Below are 20,894 nucleotides of genomic sequence, written 5' to 3'. Positions count from 1 at the left end.
TCTGAATTTATTTTTTAATAATATTTGTCTGATTATAACATGATTAAATACTAATTATAATAATTGGAAAATACACTTTTTATCTAACAATTTAGAGGTAATAATCATTAACATCTTTTCTCACTCTACAGATAAGTGAATTCTATTTAGCCATCATTTAGACCAATCCCCTGGGGGTTTCTTCCCCTAATATTTTGTTATAAGCTTTTCTCCTTATGTAATTTAAATTTTTTCAAGGCATTTAAGTGACTACATACTTGTCTACACACAATGTTGTAAGCTGTTGGACATTTGAATTATCAATATTTCCAACTTTTCATTATTTACAAATAGTACCACAATGACTATCACATGCATAAATGGAATGCACATGCTGATATCATTAGGAGAAATGTCAAAAAGTGGACTTGAAGGAAATGTTTACTCAGCACTTTTGATAAATACTACCGGTATGTCCTCCAAACAACAGAACCAAAGTCTACTCTCAGTAGCAGTATGCCAAGACTCAGTCTCCCCCATCCCACCAGCAAAGAGTATGAGCAGTTTTTAAAAAATGTCATTAATTTGGTAAGTTAAAAAATATCATCACTACTTTTAAATTTATGTTTCTTTGCTTTTGCTTTTTAATGAGACTATTTTTAATATATTCATTTTTAGCCACTTGGGTTTCTTCTTATCTGAATTACCTGTTTATGCCCTTTGCCTGTTTTTGGACTGAGATCTTGTATATCTCATTTTTTTTTCTAATTCCTCTATCTATTATTGACCTTTTATTAGCTATAGTTGTGGATAATATTTGCTAATTTGTTGTTTCCCTTTTAATCTTGTTTATTATGAGGTTCTTTAATGTACAGAGTTTAATTTAGATATGCATACATTTAATTTTCTTTTACAATTTCTTATATTCCTTTTATGTTTATAAAATCCTCACTGCCAGGGTCAGGCACGGTGGCTCACGCCTGTAATCCCAACACTTTGCCAGGCCAAGGCAGGTGGATCACCTGAGGTCAGGGGTTCGAGACCAGCCTGGCCAATATGGTGAAACCCATCTCTACTACAAATACAAAAAATTAGCTGGGTGTGGTGGCGGGCACCTGTAATCCCAGCTACTCTGGAGGCTGAGGCAGGAGAATCGCTTGAACCTGGGAGGTAGAGGTTGCAGTGAGCCGAAATTGTGCCATTGCACTCCAGCCTCAGCAACAAGAGGGAAACTCCATCTCAAAAAATAAATAAATAAAATAAAATAAAATAAAAAAACACCTCACTGCCCCAACACTCAACCAAATAAATATCAATACTGTGTTAGTTAAAAAGAGCACTTACACATTTAGAAGGAGAGAAGCCAGATCACTTGTTCAACTGAATAAATCAGTTGTTTTTATTTTAGCTATTCAAATGTAAAGGCATATAGGTCTGGGATTACACTGTGATTGGCAATACTAATTCTAAAATTTAATCACACACAATCATTAACAAGTAATACTGAAACAAGCCTTCTCTTAGGGCTATCTTAGTTAAGATTTTAGAATTACTATGAACAGTTTATGTCAGAGAGTTTCCAAAAGAATCAAAAACTTAATCTCAGCATGACTATGTCAGGTAAAATCTAGTTCAGCCAGTCCCCAAGAACACAGAGGGATGTAGTAGACACTATTAATACTTTGATTATTAGCAGTTATTTTTTTCCCGTCCCATTTCTAATCAAGATTCTAGTTTTCTCTGCCTTTGCGTTAATAGCTACATAGAAAGAAGAATGTTAATGTAGAAAGAACATAAAGCAAAATGAGCACAGGCTTCAGAACTTGCTAGATGTGGGTTCAAATTCTGCATCCACCACTAACTAGTTAAGTTTACCTCACAAAAGTCAAATGGCCTCTTAAAGCTTCATCAGCTGTAACACAGGCTTCAGTATCAGTCGCACAGACTGGGCACTCAATAAAATGTTTTAAAAATGATTTCCAAAGAAACACATGCTTGTTATAAAATCACTACTAAGAATTAAGGTTTATTTTGCAATATAATTTTTTTTTTTATACAGGATCTCACTTTGTGCCCCAGGCTTGAGTGCTCACTGCAGCCTCGACCTCCTGGGTTCAAGCTATCCTCCTGCCTGAGCCCCACAAGTAGCTGGGACTACAAGCGCACACCACCAGACCCGGTTAATTTTTTTGCATTTGTGGTAGAGATGGGGTTTCACTATGTTGCCAAGGCTGGTCCTGAACTCCTGAGCTCCAGAGATCCACCTGCCTTGGTCTCCCAAAGTGCTAGGATTATGGGCATGAGCCACCATGCCTGACCTATTTTTCAACACAATTTTCTGTTCACATATAAATATATTATGTGTACATATACAGTTCTGTAGGGTTTTTGTTTAGTATTTTCTTTTGTTACTATTTCTAAGACATGAGGTAAGAGACTAAATCTATTTTGTTTTATAAGCAACCTCAATAAAAGATTAAACTATTTTCATGGAGAAAAATCCCCATTATAATGCTAGGACAATAAACAATTTGGAAATCAGTTCCTTTGTCCCACTAAAAATGATAAAAATATAAATTACCTCAAAAAGCCCTCAAATCATCCAATTCTCATTACAACTAGCAGTTCATAGCATCTACATACACATGCCAAATCTCAACCTTTTTCTAAACATTTATTATGTTCTACAGCTGGGGAAAAAAGGAACAATACAATATCAAATTTGAAGAGGAGTCAGCCACAGTGCGAACTTTTGACAATGGACTATTAACTATAAAACAAGTCCAACAATGAAAAAATACAGCAAAAAGTTACTTTCTGTTAAAACTGAAAAGCTTCCAACTGGACCCTCCCAGACCTGTTAAAAACAAGAAAAAGTAAATGAAACTGAAAAGCTATTTGAGATAAATATATACCTGGATGTAATAAAACTATAAATACTAAATCAGGAAAGACTGTTAGTTTGAAGGACTGAATAGTTTTACATTGCTGGCCTCAGTCTGCTTTTCTTTTTCTAGAGTAAATGTTTCGACCACAGAATAAAAGAACCTAAAACAATTTACATTAGTGTGAAAATATAGCTGCAGGCGAGATACAGCAACATCATAAATCACAACCTCTCTCTGAGAAGAAAAAAATTGTTTTAACAACACCCTGCTGTTAGGGCCAGGTACAGTCCAAACTCATTTCTAAAATCCCAGTGTTACATAACTGAAGTACATTTTGATGGAACTGGACATCAAGTTATATAATTATCAAACAACTGCATTCTGTTTTGATTTTTCAGCAAAGAACATGACAGGCCTGGGGATGCAGCAAGAGAAGAAAACAAATTGAAAGCACCACCCATTTGTTTATAATTTAAAAATAGCTTTTATTTTTAAAATCATCTAGGGAGAAAAATCACAAATTCTCAATATTGCATCCCAAGACTAAGCCATATAAAATGGTCTTTTAAAATCTCAATTCTTATTTGTCATTTTTTTCAAGGTATTTTTAGGTGTTTCCATTATTTAAAAACAGACACAAAAGCTTACTCAACAAAATGTTAAGGTACTTTAAAAGTTAATTAGAGGAGCATTATGATATTTATATGCTTCCTTTCCATAGACAAATAGCACAATGTTGTTGGACATTCTACTACATTTGATAGAAAATTTAGTAACAGCTATCTGCTTGTATAGCAATAATCACAAAATATGTGGAACATATATTCCCAGAAAATCGCATCTTCATCTGTTGGCTTAAATTTAAAGCATCAGAGAATTAGTTGAATATGAAAAGGCTATTATCTAAAACCTATTGATGTATTAATAACCATAATGAGGAGTATTCACTTTAGAGCAAATGCACAATCTCCTCTAAAACATGACTTTAATACAATGCAATCATTAGAAGATCACATCAGTCTGGGAAAAGCTCACACAAAGGATTATTAAAAAACTAAATAGCATCTCTTTATTTTCTTCTTCACAGAGAAAATTTACAAATACGTTGTTTTATTTAAAGCCTTTTTAAAAGGCAAATAAATGAGATAACAAGAGCTTCAGACGTTTTTGAAGCATATATTTGAAAACCTTAGATGACCCTGATAAAGTCTGCAGGAGTATGCAATACCCTGAATAAATGGTAGAAACTATTATTACATATTTAAATTAGTAAACCTAAAACAACTAAGCAATCTAATAAAAATTCATTTAAAAGTTGTTCACCATGAACTAACACTGTAAATACTGGTGATAATTACCGTGACTCAAAGGGATTGTGCCATCCTTGGGCTTCTTTTCTTCTTCAGCTTGCTCCTAGAATACAGAAAATGGGGTTTAGGTGGTATTTCTGGATAATTTTTGGAAACACTGAAAACTAATGTTCATTTTTGTAGGAAGGAAAGTTATGAAGATCCTTGTCACTGAGGGGGACAATACACACAGTACTCAGAGCCTTCCAGTGGGTGCCCAGGAGGGGCACACATGATCCATTTGGACGTGGAAGGAATTCATTAAAAGTATTGTTTCTGGCTAAAATATAAGAGACAGGAAGCTTCGATAACAGTTAATGTTGAGGTTGACACAGGTACCTTCTCTGAGTGGATCCCTGGGCCTCACAGTCACACAGGAGTGGCTGACAGAAGAGGCTTGGTTCACGCTGAAGCCAAACCCTCCATCCTACTTTTGCTTTCAGCCTATCTGGGTCTACTACAGTTTGTAAGTACTCAGTTAAAATGCTTTAATTTTAACCAAACTGACCTTCATAGAATGGACAAGTGACTTCAAAGATTCCTGAAAAGAAACCATAAATTGTGTATGATGAACAATACAAGCAGACACAGCAAGCAAGATGGTGCGGCCTCTCCTCATGGCACAAGCAAGGCATGCTCTAACTGCAACTCTCAAAGGAACACTTACCATTCAACAAAGACGAGGAAAGTGGCTTCTTTTATGAAAGATATGATAACAAACAGCACTTTGAAAGTGGGTATCCAGATATGTGTCTTATTTACATCATTTTGTGGCCATCAAAATATATTCCACCTATTAAAAATCCGTGGCCAGCCATGGTGGTTCACACCTGTAATCCCAACACTTTGGGAGGTCAAGGCAGGCAGGTCACAAGGTAAGAAGTTCGAAACTAACCTGCCTAACATGGTGAAACTCTGTCTCTACTAAAAATACAAAAAAGAAAAAATAAGCTGAATGTGCAGGCATGCGCCTGTAATCCCAGCTACTCGGGAGGCTGAGGCAGAAGAATCGCTTGAATCTAGGAGGTGAAGGTTCCAGTGAGCCAAGATCGTGCCACTGCACTCCAGTCTGAGTGGCAGAGTGAGACTCTGTCTCAAAAAAAACAAAAACAAAAACAAAAAAAACTTGTAATAATTATGTACTTAAAAATCGGGAACAGAATTTCCCAGTTTTAAAATATTTTAAATGAAGGGTTTCAAGCAGGCTTTGAACTTACTTTTGGAAACATAAATATGCAACAGTTTTTTGGGTTTGTTTTTTGTTTTTGAGATGAAGTCTCGCTCTGTTGCCCAGGCTGTAGTGCAATGGCACAATCTCGGCTCACTACAACCTCCGCCTCCCAGGTTCAAGTGATTCTCCTGCCTCAGCCTCCAGCTGGGATTACAGGTGCACACCACCACACTCGGCTAATTTTTGTATTTTTACTAGAGACGGGGTTTCACCATGTTGCCCAGGCTGGTCTCGTACTCCTGACCTCAAGTGATCTGCCCACTTCGGCCTCCCAAAGTGCTGGGATTACAGGCGTGCACCACCATGCCTGGCCAATATGGAATAGTTTTCATTACTTTCCAAGAACAATTAATTATCATCAGAGAATGTGAAAATTTAGCAGCTGATTTACACAAAAACTTTTGCTGAAAAATGAGTACTATGATTTAGTAAGTCTGACTAACAAATATTTCTTCAATTTATTCCTGTACAGTTTGGGGATAGATTTCTTTAAGTTATGGCTAGTGTGGCTGTCAGTCCCAGTCAGAACGGGGCAGACCTGTTCATAGCACTTTGAAAAGCCCCACATCTGGGGAAACTCCTTAGTTGTAGGCAAGTGAGGAGGCTTGGTCACCCTAGCTTTGACAACCATAAAAACCAAATCTAAAAAAAATAGACTGCACATTTGGAAGGCTGAGGCGGGAGGATCACCTGAGGTCAGTAGTTCGAGACTAGCCTGGCCAACATACTGAAACCTTGTCTCTACTACAAATACCAAAAGTTAGCCGGGCGTAGTGGTGGGCACCTGTAATCCCAGCTACTCAGGAGGCTGAGACAGGAGAATCGCTTGAACCCGGAAGGCGGAGTGTGTTGCAGTGAGCTGAGATCACGCCATTGCACTCCAGCCTGGGCAACAAGAGCAAAACTCTGTCTCGAAAAAAAAAAGAAAAAAAAAGAAATACAGACTGCACATAATGGTATCACAAAGCTCTAAACCACGTTTTCAAAAACGAATCAGGTATACTAATATTTTAATGACAGCAAACTAGTTTTTAACTGATGAAATAAATACTATTAATTTCATTTTTCTACCTTTTTTTGGTTCCTTTTTTAAGTCTATGGCTTTAAGGTATAAAAGACAATTTGTATAGTAACAAATCGTATCAGTGTCTTAATTGTCTTTCATCCCCAAAATATAGCCTGGTACCTAGTCTAGGTCAATAAATATTTGATGAATGAAGGCAAGAATGAAAGGTTCAAAAAGAGAATTTTTCTGCCTGGTAGATTTCACATCCAAAGTTATCACGGATATCTTTGTGCAACTAACAAAATAACATTCTGCTAAAATGTACTATAAGCCAGTGTTTCTCACACTTTAACATGCATTGGAATCATCTGGGAATCTTACTAAAATGCAGACCTTGATTCAGTGGCTCTAGGGTAGGGCCTTAGATTACAGATTCCAACAAGCTCCCAGCAGATGCTACTGCCAAAAGCATACGGCCCTCACTGTGAGTGGCAAGGCTACCACCTTTTAGCAGGGCATGCAGTGGGAGTGGAACAGTCATGCAATCATATCTACCCTGTTCTGCTGCAAGTGAGATGATGAACTGCTGCCTTGGGTCTAACTTCCCATGGTAGCACTTTACCCCAGTTCCACCCCTGTTCATTCACTCAATACACAGGAAATTTACATATGTAATTCAAAACAAAGAGACTCTCTTCTACTGCAAAACCTAAAACAGTAAAAATAAACAGCATTCGACAGTTGATTATGTTCACACTACAGCTACTGAAGCATTTTTATAATCACTGTATCGTTCAAAAATAAAAAGAAATATATAATATGCTATCTGTCACTCAGTGAGTGTTTGGTTCACACTTCTTTATTTGCTACTGAAATTCTGCCTAGAAAGAAAAAAATATTCCACACAAAAACATTACCTCTTACTTTGGATTTAAATTGCCCAAGCTTCCAATGTCTGTATGTTCTTTAGTTGGATCAAGGTTATAGACAGGTAAACATGCACATGTATACATGAAAGATTATATTGTGTATATCAGAATAAACATATATATCTATAACAGAGTGACCTAAGTTTAAACAATTTTACACATGGAAAAGTATTTAGTATCATATGATAGAGCAGGGAAAATGCTGATTTTAGGGCTAGGTGACCTAAGGTCAAATCTCAACCCACCACTAAAAGCTATTTAACTTTGAACAAATGACCTACATTCTCTAGACTTGATTTTTCTCCCCTGTTAAAATAAATTGGACTAAATGTTCTCCCAAGTTCCTGCTAGCTTTAACATTCTTTGCTTCTGTCTAGCTAATTAATTATTTCATAAAGGTAATAAATCTACACTGCTATTAATGAACAGAGAATTAATTTTAAAAAACAAAAGAAAAAAATTAGCACTTTATCTTATCCTTGCAGACAGACCACTAAAGGAAATCAATACAAATTGCGAAAAATGAAACCATTACTGCGATTTCTGAGGTTTCAAACTTTAATTCTGAAAACTGAAAATAAAGTTCCAGAAAAAAATAGTGTTCTGCAAAAAAGGGAGATAATGGTTTAAGGAACATAAAGTAAGTCTTTGCTATGGTACATTTCCATTCACCAGTTTAAAATCCATCATTTTGGAAGAGAGGATTATGAAGTGGGAAAATAACCAAAAAGGCTTAATGTTCTGTTCCCTCCTGCTGGCACTGGATGCATCATATGCTTTTACTACAAGGCACAGTGACGTTTCCTAATTAATTAGTGTCTACATTTCTCTGTCTATGAATTCCAATCAAGGGAACAAAACGAAGGATTTTCAGCTGCTGACTTGGGTTTGGCAATTTCCATTCATCACCTTGGAACTGCCAGATAATGCCCCTTTGCTCTCCTTTGCTGTCAGACCAAAGACTCCTGAACACTCAAGAATTTTTGAGAACCCTGCTGTTCTTGTTCCATAAGAACCTGCTATCTGTGGCCCAGAGGGTGATACACATTGGTTTCATGAACTGTAGAAAACAGTGAAATCCTATTTAATAACCCCAGTGACAAATGGCTATTTGAATTTCAACTGCTGGTTCAAGTCCACTTTTCAACTTCTTTTTTGCTCTAATCCAATGTGGGATATAAACTGAAGATACATAGAATTCGCCTTTTGGATAAAAGTACAGAAATTTGTGGGACTTTTCTCCATTGCTCTACTGGAATTCAGACACACTCAGGGAGAATGAAATGCTTCCATTTTGTTCAAATACTTGATAATATAACTACAGTCTCCAAATGAAATCTCTCTAAAGTGTTTGCTAAGACACATACAAAAACAAAAAGTGAAAAATCTAACATAGCCTTATAAACACCACCTTCTCATGGTTTTTACCATCTGTAAGTGAATTTTACTGGCTGTTGTAAACTGACATCAGTCTTCTATGAGGCAACAACATGTAAAGAATTAACTATTACTTAAAAATAGAAACCAAAATAAACTCACCCCAAACATTTTTTCAGTATCTATTTAAGGATGTTACAGAAAGATTGCATTACCCTCTGCAAAAGTTGAGGTCAACCATGACCCCTGATGTCATTCTTTAAAGGCCAGTGGCCACCACTGCAAGTACAACTTCCTCCGCTCGGCCATCAAGCCTCACTAAGTGTGACCAGCCAGATCTACCCCAGTCACCCTGCAATCTAATTGCACACCAAACTTTATCCTTACTGAAATGGAAATACCCATAAAGATCTTGCGATCTAAGACTGTTGTTCTACAGACAAAGAAGCTGAGCCCAGTCCGCTGAAGTGACTTGTCTTTGGCCACGCAGTTAATGAGCAGCACAGCAAGAAATAAAACCTGAATCTCCTGACCCATGCCCCAACCCCACCCAATGCTCATCTACTAACACTGCCAATAGCAACATCTGCTCCAATCAGGTAAGTCATTAAGGTCCTGCCATATATCACAGACGTCACCTTCTCTTCCAACCCCATATCTTTGCTCATGCTGCCTCCTTAAGGGGCCCAGATAACTCCGCTCTGATCCCTCAACTTTCTTACCTCTCAAGGTTACAGAGCATCTAGATGTTAATATATTAAAAAGTTATATGGCCAGGCGCAGTGGCTCACACCTGTAATCCTGGAACTTTGGGAGGTCGAGGCGGGCAGATCACAAGGTCAAGAGATCAAGACCATGCTGGCCAACATGGTGAAACTCCATCTCTATTAAAAATACAAAAAAAAATTAGCTGGGCATGGTGGTGCACACCTGTAGTCCCAGCGACTCATGAAGCTGAGGCAGGAGAATTGCTTGGACTGTGAGACGGAGGTTGCAGTGAGCCAAGATTGCGCCACTGCACTCCAACCTGGTGACAGAGCAAGACTCCATCTCAAAAAAAAAAAAAAAAAAAAAAGTTGTATTCTCTCAGATTGGATTTATCAGGTTGGATTTAAAAGCTGTTTGTTACAACAGAATAACAATGCATTCAAGATAAATATCTTAGATAATCTTCATCCTTCAAGGTCAGACTCAAGCTCCCAATGACTCTACCTGTCTCTGAAGTGTGACCATACCTTAGAGCACTAATGTGCTACACATGTACTTAGTTGTTCTCCATTACTCTACATAAGTTAGTTTTCCTTTATTCAGCAATACTCTAAGATCCTTTTGAGAATGAAAAATGTCTCATATTTCTATCTCTCAAAGTTCATCACTCACTATTTAGATAAAGATCTATTGATGTTAAGAGGTTCACAGGGAGAGACAGAATGGGAATTAACATTTTTTCAGTATCAAATATTTTATATACACAGAGATCATATATTTCATTCTTATACATTCAAACAAAATTTCCTTTTTCATCTGTGAAACTTGCATTTTTATGTAGCAAATTTGAAATTTCACAGCCTGTATTATTATTTTGGGGTTTTGTGTCTAGAACACTCACATATACACTAGACATCAATGAAATAACCCTGAAAAAAAAATACTTCATTTCCCCAATCACCATATGCCTACACTTTGCTAGTCAATTCTAAAGGAAGCTGGTGAGCAGAAAAAGTTAGCAAAGGGCACCAAAAATGACACTTATCTTTGTGTTAGAAGTTGTGAAAATACAAAATACGTCAAGGAGTCTAAAAGGACAGAGAAAAACCCTCTTCAAGTCTGCAGCAGCACTACAGGGACCAGATCATAAACAGAGGTTTACCCATATGGTAGAAATAAAGATGTAAAACATATAATAAATTCCAAGGAAAAGAGGCACTCTCTCAGATGTGTTAGGGAGAGGATGAACTAGGGTGATCTCTTTGGAGGATGATATGGAGTGGTTTATCAAAATTTTAAACAAGCATACCCTTTGGTACAATAATTTCACTGCTATGATAGTACTTATGAATGAACTGCAAAAGCATTCACATATAAAAAGGATATATGAATAAGAACATTGGATATAACATGGTGTATAACCACAAAAATTAAAATAATCTAAATGTTCACAGTAGGGCACTGTTAAAATAAATTATGGCACATTCATAAAAATGAAATACTATGCAGCACTGAAAATAATAAAACCTGTATCTCCAAAACATTCATAATTAAGTGCAAAAAAAGCAAGATGCAAAACAACAAGCAGAATGTGAGTGCATTTGGGATGTGTGTATGTATGTGTATAGGTGCAGAAAAGGTTTGGAATTTTTAGCTGGTTTTCTTTTCCTATGTAGACATACAAGAAACTGTACATAGTGGTCACATGGTTAGGAAAATATTTAGGGGTTTAGTGTATGTGTGAGGGGATACGGTAGATAATTTAATTCTTACTTTACTGCCTGTCTGTACTGTTTGATTTTTTAACCATATGCCTATGTTCTGAAAAGCATTAGAAAATATTTTTTTAAATTCTATCTAGAAATACATAGAAAATTAGTCTAGAAATATTCATTGACAGATATTAATATTATCATCTAAAATTATTAGATATCCAAGGTATGAAATTACTATCTCAGAAGAAAATGTTCAGAAACACCCAACTGTACATTTGCTTGATGTTTTATGTGCATGATCTGCCAATGGGATGTTATTTAGTTGACTAGAAATGTCGCTTGTAAACCAGAAGGGTAACACACAAAATAAAGGATGTTACCAATATTTCAAGGAGTCTAGCAAAATTCAAGCATGACTCAACCCTTCTTTCCACAGTGAATGCAGCCCCAGGTGTGAATACAGCCTACTATATTAAACCGTTAAATTTGACTAATGAAAATGAACATTGTTACTGGCAATGAGCCCCAAACTGACAGTGCAACGTGGACTAAATGTGCCTCTTTTCAATGATATGTGAACATGCTTTAAAATAATATGTCCCAAACATCCCAAAAGGTAAACTAAGAATATGGCTCTTTAAAATATTATTTGAAAAAATTTATTTGCATGGAGATGTCATTAAGCACCAGGAACATCATTTAACAGATATTTTTGAAAATCTAACTATACAAGCCCTGCACTGAAAGCGTATCTCAGTGTTAAGCACTGCTGGAGTCCAATAAGGGGAAAATCCCAACGTGGGGTAGAAATAACAGTAAACACATCAGGATTAAGTTAGAAACTGAGTTGGTCTTTAAGAGGAAATTGGGATTTTTGTTAATGCAGAAGAGGCAAAAGGTTAAATACTCAGATTGTAGAGTACTAAGATAGGGTGGTAACAATCTCAGCAGCTTAAAGAGAAATGATACTGACAATTCATATAAAATATGTGTGGATGGGGGAAGGTGGTCTCAAATGTAAAACAAAAAAATTTAAGAAAAATACTGATTAACTGTAACATACTAGCAGGTAAGATGCATCTGGCCACTTCCCTAGGACAATGATTCTCAAACATAAGTGGGCATCAGAATCACCTGGATTGTTAGAACACAGATTGCTGGGCCCCACCTCTACAGTAGCTGATTCAGAAGATCTGGACTGGGGCCAAGGAATCTGCATTTCCAACAAACCTCCAGGTGATGCTGATGCTGCTGGTCCAGGGACCACATGTGGAGAAGTACCCAGAATAACTCTGAACACATCAAATCCTGAGTCTCACGCTCTCATTCCTCAGAGGCCACGACACAGCAGAACACTAACAATGGCATCTTCACCTAAGCCAAGACAGATGCAGGCCGGCTCAAATCTGGTCCAAGACACCTCTTAAATAGCAAGTTCTTCCTTTATACATGTAGAGCTCTAAACTCTCCTGGAACTGATCTAAGAAAAGCAACCAATCTGGACTCAGGGAACTGGCCCCTGGCCCAGTGTTAATCACCCTATTGCCCAGTGAGGCTAGTCCTGAGGGAATGGCTCCAGAGTTTGACATAGACCTATTCTGAACACCTTGAAACCAACCTCAAACCAGATCATTCCTTGAGATGTCTCATTTAATGTCTGGAGTTCATCAAACCACACCTAACCTGGAACTGAACAAAAAGAAAATGTATTACACGATGTCACTTCAGCAACTGCAATGTGTAAATGTACAACCACAAACCACATGAAGACCCCAAAATCCACATCCAAATAAATGCTAAGAGCCAATGAAGGGTCACAGATGAGAATGCTGTAATGGCCCACCATCCCCAAAAATAGTCACCATGGAGGTCTTCTGGTCATTCTGCTAACTTTTAAATTTGCAGGAATACATAAAGCTGTCCTAAGGAAACAGAACAGGCACGGTGACTACAGGCATAGTGAACATTATACCTTCTAAGTGTCTAGATGTTGCTGTGAAGGTATACTTTTAGATATGATTAACATTCACATCAGCAGGCTTCGAACAAATCAGATCACCCTGTAATGCGGGTGGGTCTCATTTAATCAGTTGAAGGCATTAAGAGAAAAAACAGATCCCCCGAGGAAGAAGGAATTCTGCCTGCAGACTGACCTGGACTCAAGACTGCAGCACCAACTCTTCCCTGGGCCTCCAACCTGCCAGGCTGCCCCGCATGTCTCAGACATGTCAGCCCCCACGACGCGCCTCGATAAATTCCTCTTTTTAAGATAAGTCTCTCTCTCTCTCACTCTCTCTCGCTGTGTGTGTGTGTGTGTACACAAACACACAAAAAAATCACACACATATACACATACGCTCATCCTAGGGGGTCCTGTTTCTCTGGAGAACCCTAACACAACCCCCTGCAGTTTACAGCCTCCGTTCTCTTACTTGAAAATGATTGATTACCTCCATCTTTGTGAAAGAAAAGGTCTCCTTTCACCTTTAAAATTAAGATCACCTTTTAAAATATATCAGACTTTAATAACACTTATATTCTATACCACTACGCATAAAAGTCAAGCAGAAGCCGCATCGTTTCCAGTGACTGAAAAGCCCCTCAGTGTGGTTATGTGAACTCTACTATTCCATGGTGCATTTTGGTAGCAAGCACACACTGTGAGGAAGGCTCCAAGGAGTGACATCTTACCAAGCATCCGTCCTGATCCAAACGCTCTTTGGAATCCATATTAAGCTTCCTTTTCCTGTTGGGCTGTTTCATTGCCACCCCTGCACTCCTTGGCAGTGGCTTTCTGTAAAACAGGGTCACATAAGAAGTTGGGGATGGGGGTGTGACCCCTTCAGAATTACAGAAGCAAACAAGAAACTGCTTTCAATTATACTTCTCATAATTGGTTGCTATAAATAACCTGATAAGTTGACAAAAATTTTGCAATTGGTTTTATAGTCCTTAATATAATAATAAGACAAGGGGGAGGAAATGCGTTTTCTACCTCATCTAGAATTTATATAATGGGGAAAATAGATATTGTTGCTTTTGGTCTTATCTGGAATAAAATGTTTGCTTTTTTGCTTAGCTGACCTAACCAATTAGGATTCACTGCAATCAAACTGCACAGGTTCTGTACTCACATGGGCTGACAGGTATTCTTGGTAAGAGGTCTTAGTCATACAAGGCATAGCACAACAATCTGAAACAGAAAATAAGAAAAAATTTCACCAATTCAATTCATCACGACCCTTCTTCTGTATATTCATAAACAGTGGTAGACATTCTTTGAAAAGTTATTTGAAATGAGTTTTTTTTTTATAGGGCAGGTCAACCATTTTGGAGAACCAACCACCAATACCAAATGAGTTCCACTGGAGCTATAATTCAAAAGTCATTCACTTTGAAATAATGTTAACAATTGAAATATAATTTTTTTAAACTTTTAATAGCCCTAAATCATCTATAGTCTCCAGTGCTTTACAATGATATATCCAACTTCTTCATTGATATTTCCACCTGAACAATGACACTCCAAATATGGCAAATGTAACATATTTGCAACCGAGCTCATCTTCCTCCACACTGCCTCCCAGTTCTAGGTTCTCCTATTTGCACAGATAACTGGCCACCCATTTTTCCCAGAGCTTCCTCTTATGGTTGTTCAGACTGTACATCACCCAAGAGCACCAACCCAAGGGGCAAGTGGAGGCTGAAATCCACCGTGGGCTCTACACCCACAGTTCACCTGTCACTGGCCTGCATCATCCCAGGAGAAAATGCATCTTTTTCTCATTCAAACAATACTACCTTCTCGGCTAATGTCTGAGCCAGAGAACTAGAAGTTGCCATCATTTCATCCTTTATATCACATCGTACATATTGCCATCAGGTTTTGTTGATTTTTAATTTACTAAACATTTATTGAATTTACCTTCTTCCTCTACTCCTATTAACTCTGATCTTTCCAATTTTATGTTGCAGTCAATCCAAAGGTCTTAAAGTTCTTTGCAAAGCAAGGTTCCTGCTGCTTCTCCACTCCATATGTCTGCTGGTCCCTCAGCCTCTGAACACCTTCCCCATTGCCTGCACTCCCTTTTTCAACTTATCTAATTCTAACTCGTCCATTCTGACCCCACTAAAAGAGACTTCACAGCTTTCAAGAAGGTCTTCCTTGCCTACCTCCTGCTCCAAGTAAACCAAGTGTGTCTTTTCTATATTGCATTTCTTGTGTATACCTTTATTGTAGTTTTTGTTTGCAGATATGCCTCCCTTTATGAGCCTGTAAGCATCCTGATGACAAGGACTGTGAATTACTGATTCTTATTTTCCACTATCTAGATATTACCTGGCTCACAGCAGTCTCTCAGTATGTGTTTATTGACTTCAACTACATAAACATGTCTCTCTGAATTACAGAGAAGCCTCAAGCCCTTAAATCCAGTGAATATTACTTCTTGATCCATACATTATCTTTTATAATGCTGTATGACTACAGTGAGCACAGTTCTCAAAATTAATTCCTTTCCCTTTTTCTTTAATATACAAAACAAAAAAATAAACCAAAAAAAACTTCCTTCCCACATATCCTTTTGCTTCTAGTCAGATGATATTTATGTTCTTAAGACAGGCACTTATGTACTAAATTCAATAACATTACATTCATTTTGAAGAATGTAAATACAATTTTTCATGCCTAGCTTCTGGTAATTCTCTGAACATCTATGCAAATGAACAGCATAGACTTGATGCCTGTAGCAAAGTATTATTGCACAAGACACAAGCACTGCCAAGGCTGTCCTGCCTTTCACGACAAATAATACCCCACGGCTTGTCAAACTGAAATCATCTGGCTACTGACATTTTTCTCCTCACCATCAAAGTGATCTGCCTTGCTAATCTCTGGCAATTATCTCAATAACCTTGATTGTTTAAAACAGCAAGAAAGCCTGAATTCACATTATTTTATATCGGGGGGAAAAAATGAAAGTTTTTATACTTTGAGGAGAAATTTCAACATGCAATTTGGTAATAATGAATTTCCTCTGGATTTAGAAATAATAAAGCAAAAATATAAAAGTCACCGAACAATCCATGTAAGATTTTGCTGCCAGACAAAAAGGGAATCAAATACAAGATACCATTAAATACATAGGAGATGAATGACATGCAGATGGACGACAGATAGATGGATGGATGGATGGATGGATAGACAGATAGACAGATAGATAGATGATAGACAGATAGTCTAACACACAGAAAAACAGGCTTAAAGAGAGATTTTGTATAATCCTTTATAATGTCAATGCAAAGAACATATTCTACCCAACCAAATAGGACATTTCTTTTGAAATAAACCTAACTTAATGTCCTTGGCATGGTATCAAAATACACGGATTACTCTGATTGTCCATAATATATGACCTACTCCCAGGAAGCCCCAAATGTCACATCAGCCACGTGTCTCCTTGCTGAGCTTTGAAAACATATATAAAGTTTTTGGAGTAAAAAAAGAGAATAATATCAAATTATAAAACACATCAAGGAAACACATTATCCAGGGTAAGTAAAGGCATGTACCAACTACACTAAGCTGCGCTCAGTGTCCCCTGGCTTTGTGACAGTGCCCAAGCACCACCTAACATAGACAAGGTGATGTTCAGTGATTTTAATTAGAGAAGCTTCTAAATAGTGTTTTAGATTTTAAAAAAACAACATAGATAACTACATATAAATGTTTTGTGTTTCTGTGTAAAAATTGAAAATAGTGTACTAATTTTTCAATTTAATTCTCTAAATCAGTTTAATTTCCCTTCACAGTAGAATTCTCTGTCTGCATGTTGCCAAATACTAAGGAGATAAATTAGACTGATACTTAGAAAGCATCTGAATATTTCAAATGGAAGGAGTCTATAAATAACTAAAATAATTCACTATCTGTCTATGTCCAGGTGCTATTTGGTAATTCTTTCAAAAACATTTTATTGATCATCTATTAATCACCAGTATAGTTACAGGTACCTTGAGGAATATGAAGCCGATTAATCACACACCCTCTAAAGGGAGATAAGTATAGCAGCCATATGTCCTGGATAACCCAAGGTACGTCTGCCTTCTGCCACTCATCCTGGCATAAGGATTAACAGCACTGCTTTCACTCCCCAAAATATCCCAGTTTAAACAATAAATCATATGGTACCATATGGGTAAGAAACATACATAAATTAATAAGAAATGTAACACATGCCATTAAAAAATGACAGAGTGGCCTGGGTGTTCACAGGAGGGACAATAGGTCTAACAACATGCACGGTGAAAGAACATTTCTGGTGGTTCTAGGACACTGCGCAGATCTTAAATGAGTTTAACACCAAAATATCGAATACAAATTTCTGATCACTGTACTGATTTCCCACTATTTCAAAGATATTGCCAGCCTAGAATTTATTCATCTGGTTGATACTTGATGTTAATAATACATAATGTTTGAATAAATTAATAAATGATTACAAGTGAATGAATTATTAATAAATGATTACAAGTGAATGAATTTTGATAACTTATGCGTGAATTATTGATCCTTCTTAATGGCATTAATAATAGCTAACATTACTTGAGTACTAATGTACCAGGCAGAGCTATCAGCCCTCTACACATACACTTTCAATTAATACTTATGACAGCCCAACAATATGTATACCACTGTCGCCCTCATTTCACAGAAGAGGAAACACCAAGGGGTTAAGTAACTTGTCCAAGGTTATATAACAGACAAGTAGCCAGACAGTAGAATTCTGGGGTCCATCTTTGAACACCATACTATGCTGTAGCTTTTGTAACTATATTATAAGTTTAGTTATCTGAAACTTAACCACTCAGTACACTAGCCAAATCCCTGCTACATACAAACATGTAAAACATGTAAAACATAAATCACGTAAAACATACATGATTTAAGGCAGAAACTGACAACAAACTTCCTGTGGGAACCACTGGCCCTCATGTGGAGCCTATCTGCATAGTGGCTCTTTATTGTCACTTTACTTATGTCATGGTAGCCACCGGCTCTCATTTTTTTAAAATTTTGCCTTTATTACCTATTTTGGAATCTTAAAATACTGATAGTTAATTATGTATTAATTCTGCACCCATAAGTCTTACATAATACTTTATGAGAATAGCACGGTAAGTCCCAAGATTCAGGGTCCAAAGGGTATCACAGAGGTTGACTGAAACTCAGAATTTTCTAAACAATTACATTACTCTCACTGAGTCTATGTCACTCCCCTGCCACCCCCATCAGAGCTAGTGCTGGTGCCCACTGCTGGGAGACATAAGGACAGGTCACATCACTGGACCTCTTGCAGATAATCTTCAGCACCAGCCCGAAATTTGGCAGCCCCATGGGTGGCTCCACAGAGGAATAGCAGTGTTAACAGTGGTCGGGCTCTCAGGGACTCCAACTTCTAGTGGAAGGGGAAGTACACCACATCCAGGGAACACCCCATGGGACAAAAGAGTCTGGATACCAGGCCTTGAGTCCCAGAACATTCTGCTTGTGGGAAGTTTCTTTCAGGAGAGGCATGAGTGCAATGCTGGTGCTCATGAAGGGTCTTGGAGAAGGGGACTTCTTTTCTCTCTTATCCATTACCACAAACACAGCTGGGGCTTCTCCTATAAGAGCCTGACATGAGTGTATCTATAGACAGCCTTTCTGGAACACTTTAGGGTGACAGCATCCTCACAGTAGGAGTGCCCTCCAAATTCAGGCTTGCACAAGAAGTGGAATCACAACTCCTCTATACTTGGAACATCAACATTCCTAGACATGAAAACAGGTGCCTGTCTGATATGAATAGCTGGAACATTGGGTCAGGAGTGCATCTGGGAGTTGGATCACTTTCCTGCTGGCCTAGCAGAAGAAATAAGGTGGCTCCCACCCTTCCCCCTGATAAGACCTCAGTGTTTTTCACTGAAAGCTCCCCCAGCCACCTCTATCAAGGTTGGGACATCTGCCCACTATTGGGTACTGCATTTACCCACCTGCTTTAGCCAAAACCAGTTTCTACCCAGGGATACTTTCCCTACTGGCCTGAAGCTTTAACTATTCAACCCAGTAAATAAATAAAATACTGGGACAAAATAAATACATATATACATACATACATACATATGTACATACATACGTACACACTGTGGGGAAACAAGATAAGCTTCAAGAGATCTCTGCCATTCCAACCCCATAGGAGATGCTGAACTTGTTCACACACTGAGCACATTGGTGCTACAACAGGCATCTGGGAAAGCCACAATACAAAGATTCACTATAACCAAGGAACCCATACAAATTACTGAGCACTAAAAGCACCAAGAGCCAAATTAGGCTATAATAAACTATTAACATGAAAGTCACATCCTTCTGAAATACCACATAAAAAACTCAAAAGGCTGATTACTGGGCTACTCAAGCATATACCAGAGAAAGGTGAAAACCAACATAAAGAAATGAAAAAAAACAATTCAAGATATAAATGAAAAATGTTATACACAGACAGATATTTTAAAGAAAAACCAATCAGAACATCTGGAAATGAAAGACACACTTAGGGAGTTAAAAAATGCAGTGGAAAGTTTTAACAACAGACTAGACCAAGTAAAAGAAAAAATTTCAGAGCTCGAAGATAAGGCTTTTGTTCACCCAATCAGACAAAAATTTAAAAAATAAATCAAAAAGAATTAACAAACTCTCCAAGGAATTTGGGATTATGTAAAAGGTCCAATCCTAAAAATAACTGGTGTTCCTGAAGGAGAAGAGAAAACAAAATGTTTAGAAAAATTATTTGATGGAATAACAGAGGAATACATCCCTGGTCTTGCTAGAGATTTAGATGTCCAGACACAAGAAGCTCAAAAAATTCCTGGGAGACTCACTGCAAAAAGAACATCACCAAGGTATATAGTCATCAAGCTATCTAATGAACATGAAGGAAAGAATTCTAAGAGCAGTGAGACAAAATGCAACAGGTAACATATAAAGAAAAATCTATCAAACTAACAGCAGTCTTCTTGGCAGAAATCTTAAAAGCCAGAAGGAATTTGGATTTTATTTTTAGCCTCCTTAAACAGAATAACTGAGAGCCAAGAATACTATATACAGCAAAACTAAGTTTCATAAATGAAGGAGAAATAAAGTAATTTTCAGACCAACAAATGCCGAGGGAATTTGTCATTACCAGACCAGCCTTATGAGAAATGTTAAAAGGAGTTATAAATCTTCAAACAGAAGCTCAATATGCACTAGAATAGAATCTCTTGAAAGCATAAAACTCACAGGGCCTATAAAACAATAACACAATAAGAAAACAAACCATCTAGGTAACAATTAATATAAGGACTGCAACAGAACCTCACATCTCAATATTAATGTTGAAAGTAAATGGTGTAAATGCTCCACTTAAAAGATACAGATTGGCAGAATGGATAGAAAAATCACAAACCAAATATCTATATTTAAGAAACCCACTTAATATGTAAAAATTCATATAAATTCAAGGTAAAGGGGTGAAAAAAGATATTCCACACAAATGGAAACCAAAAGCTAGCAGGAGTTGCTATCCTTATGTCAGATAAAACAGAATTTCAAACAATAATAGTAAAAAAAAAAGACAACGAAGGTCATTATATAATAATAAAAGGATCAATCCAACAAGAGGATATTACA

At 37.3% G+C, this 20,894-nt stretch overlaps 1 protein-coding gene across 4 annotated transcripts in view; it reads right to left on the bottom strand.

Annotated features, from left to right (window-relative positions):
* The window catches only part of L3MBTL4 (L3MBTL4, histone methyl-lysine binding protein), a 449,874-nt gene that overhangs the window by 332,505 nt on the left and 96,475 nt on the right, over positions 1-20,894 (bottom strand). For all 4 annotated transcript variants that reach the window (XM_025365149.1, XM_025365146.1, XM_025365148.1 and 1 more), the window contains 3 exons: positions 14,317-14,375; positions 13,874-13,976; positions 4,226-4,280 (listed from right to left, as the gene is read on the bottom strand). In XM_025365149.1, the coding sequence (XP_025220934.1) occupies positions 4,226-4,280; positions 13,874-13,945 (127 nt within the window). In that variant the 5' untranslated portion in view covers positions 13,946-13,976; positions 14,317-14,375. The remainder of the gene's footprint in view (positions 1-4,225; positions 4,281-13,873; positions 13,977-14,316; positions 14,376-20,894) is intronic.

The sequence above is a fragment of the Theropithecus gelada genome, chromosome 18 (genome assembly GCF_003255815.1).
Source record: "Theropithecus gelada isolate Dixy chromosome 18, Tgel_1.0, whole genome shotgun sequence".
In the NCBI taxonomy this organism is placed as follows: domain Eukaryota; kingdom Metazoa; phylum Chordata; class Mammalia; order Primates; family Cercopithecidae; genus Theropithecus; species Theropithecus gelada.
This window is presented reverse-complemented; position numbering and strand designations above follow the sequence as displayed.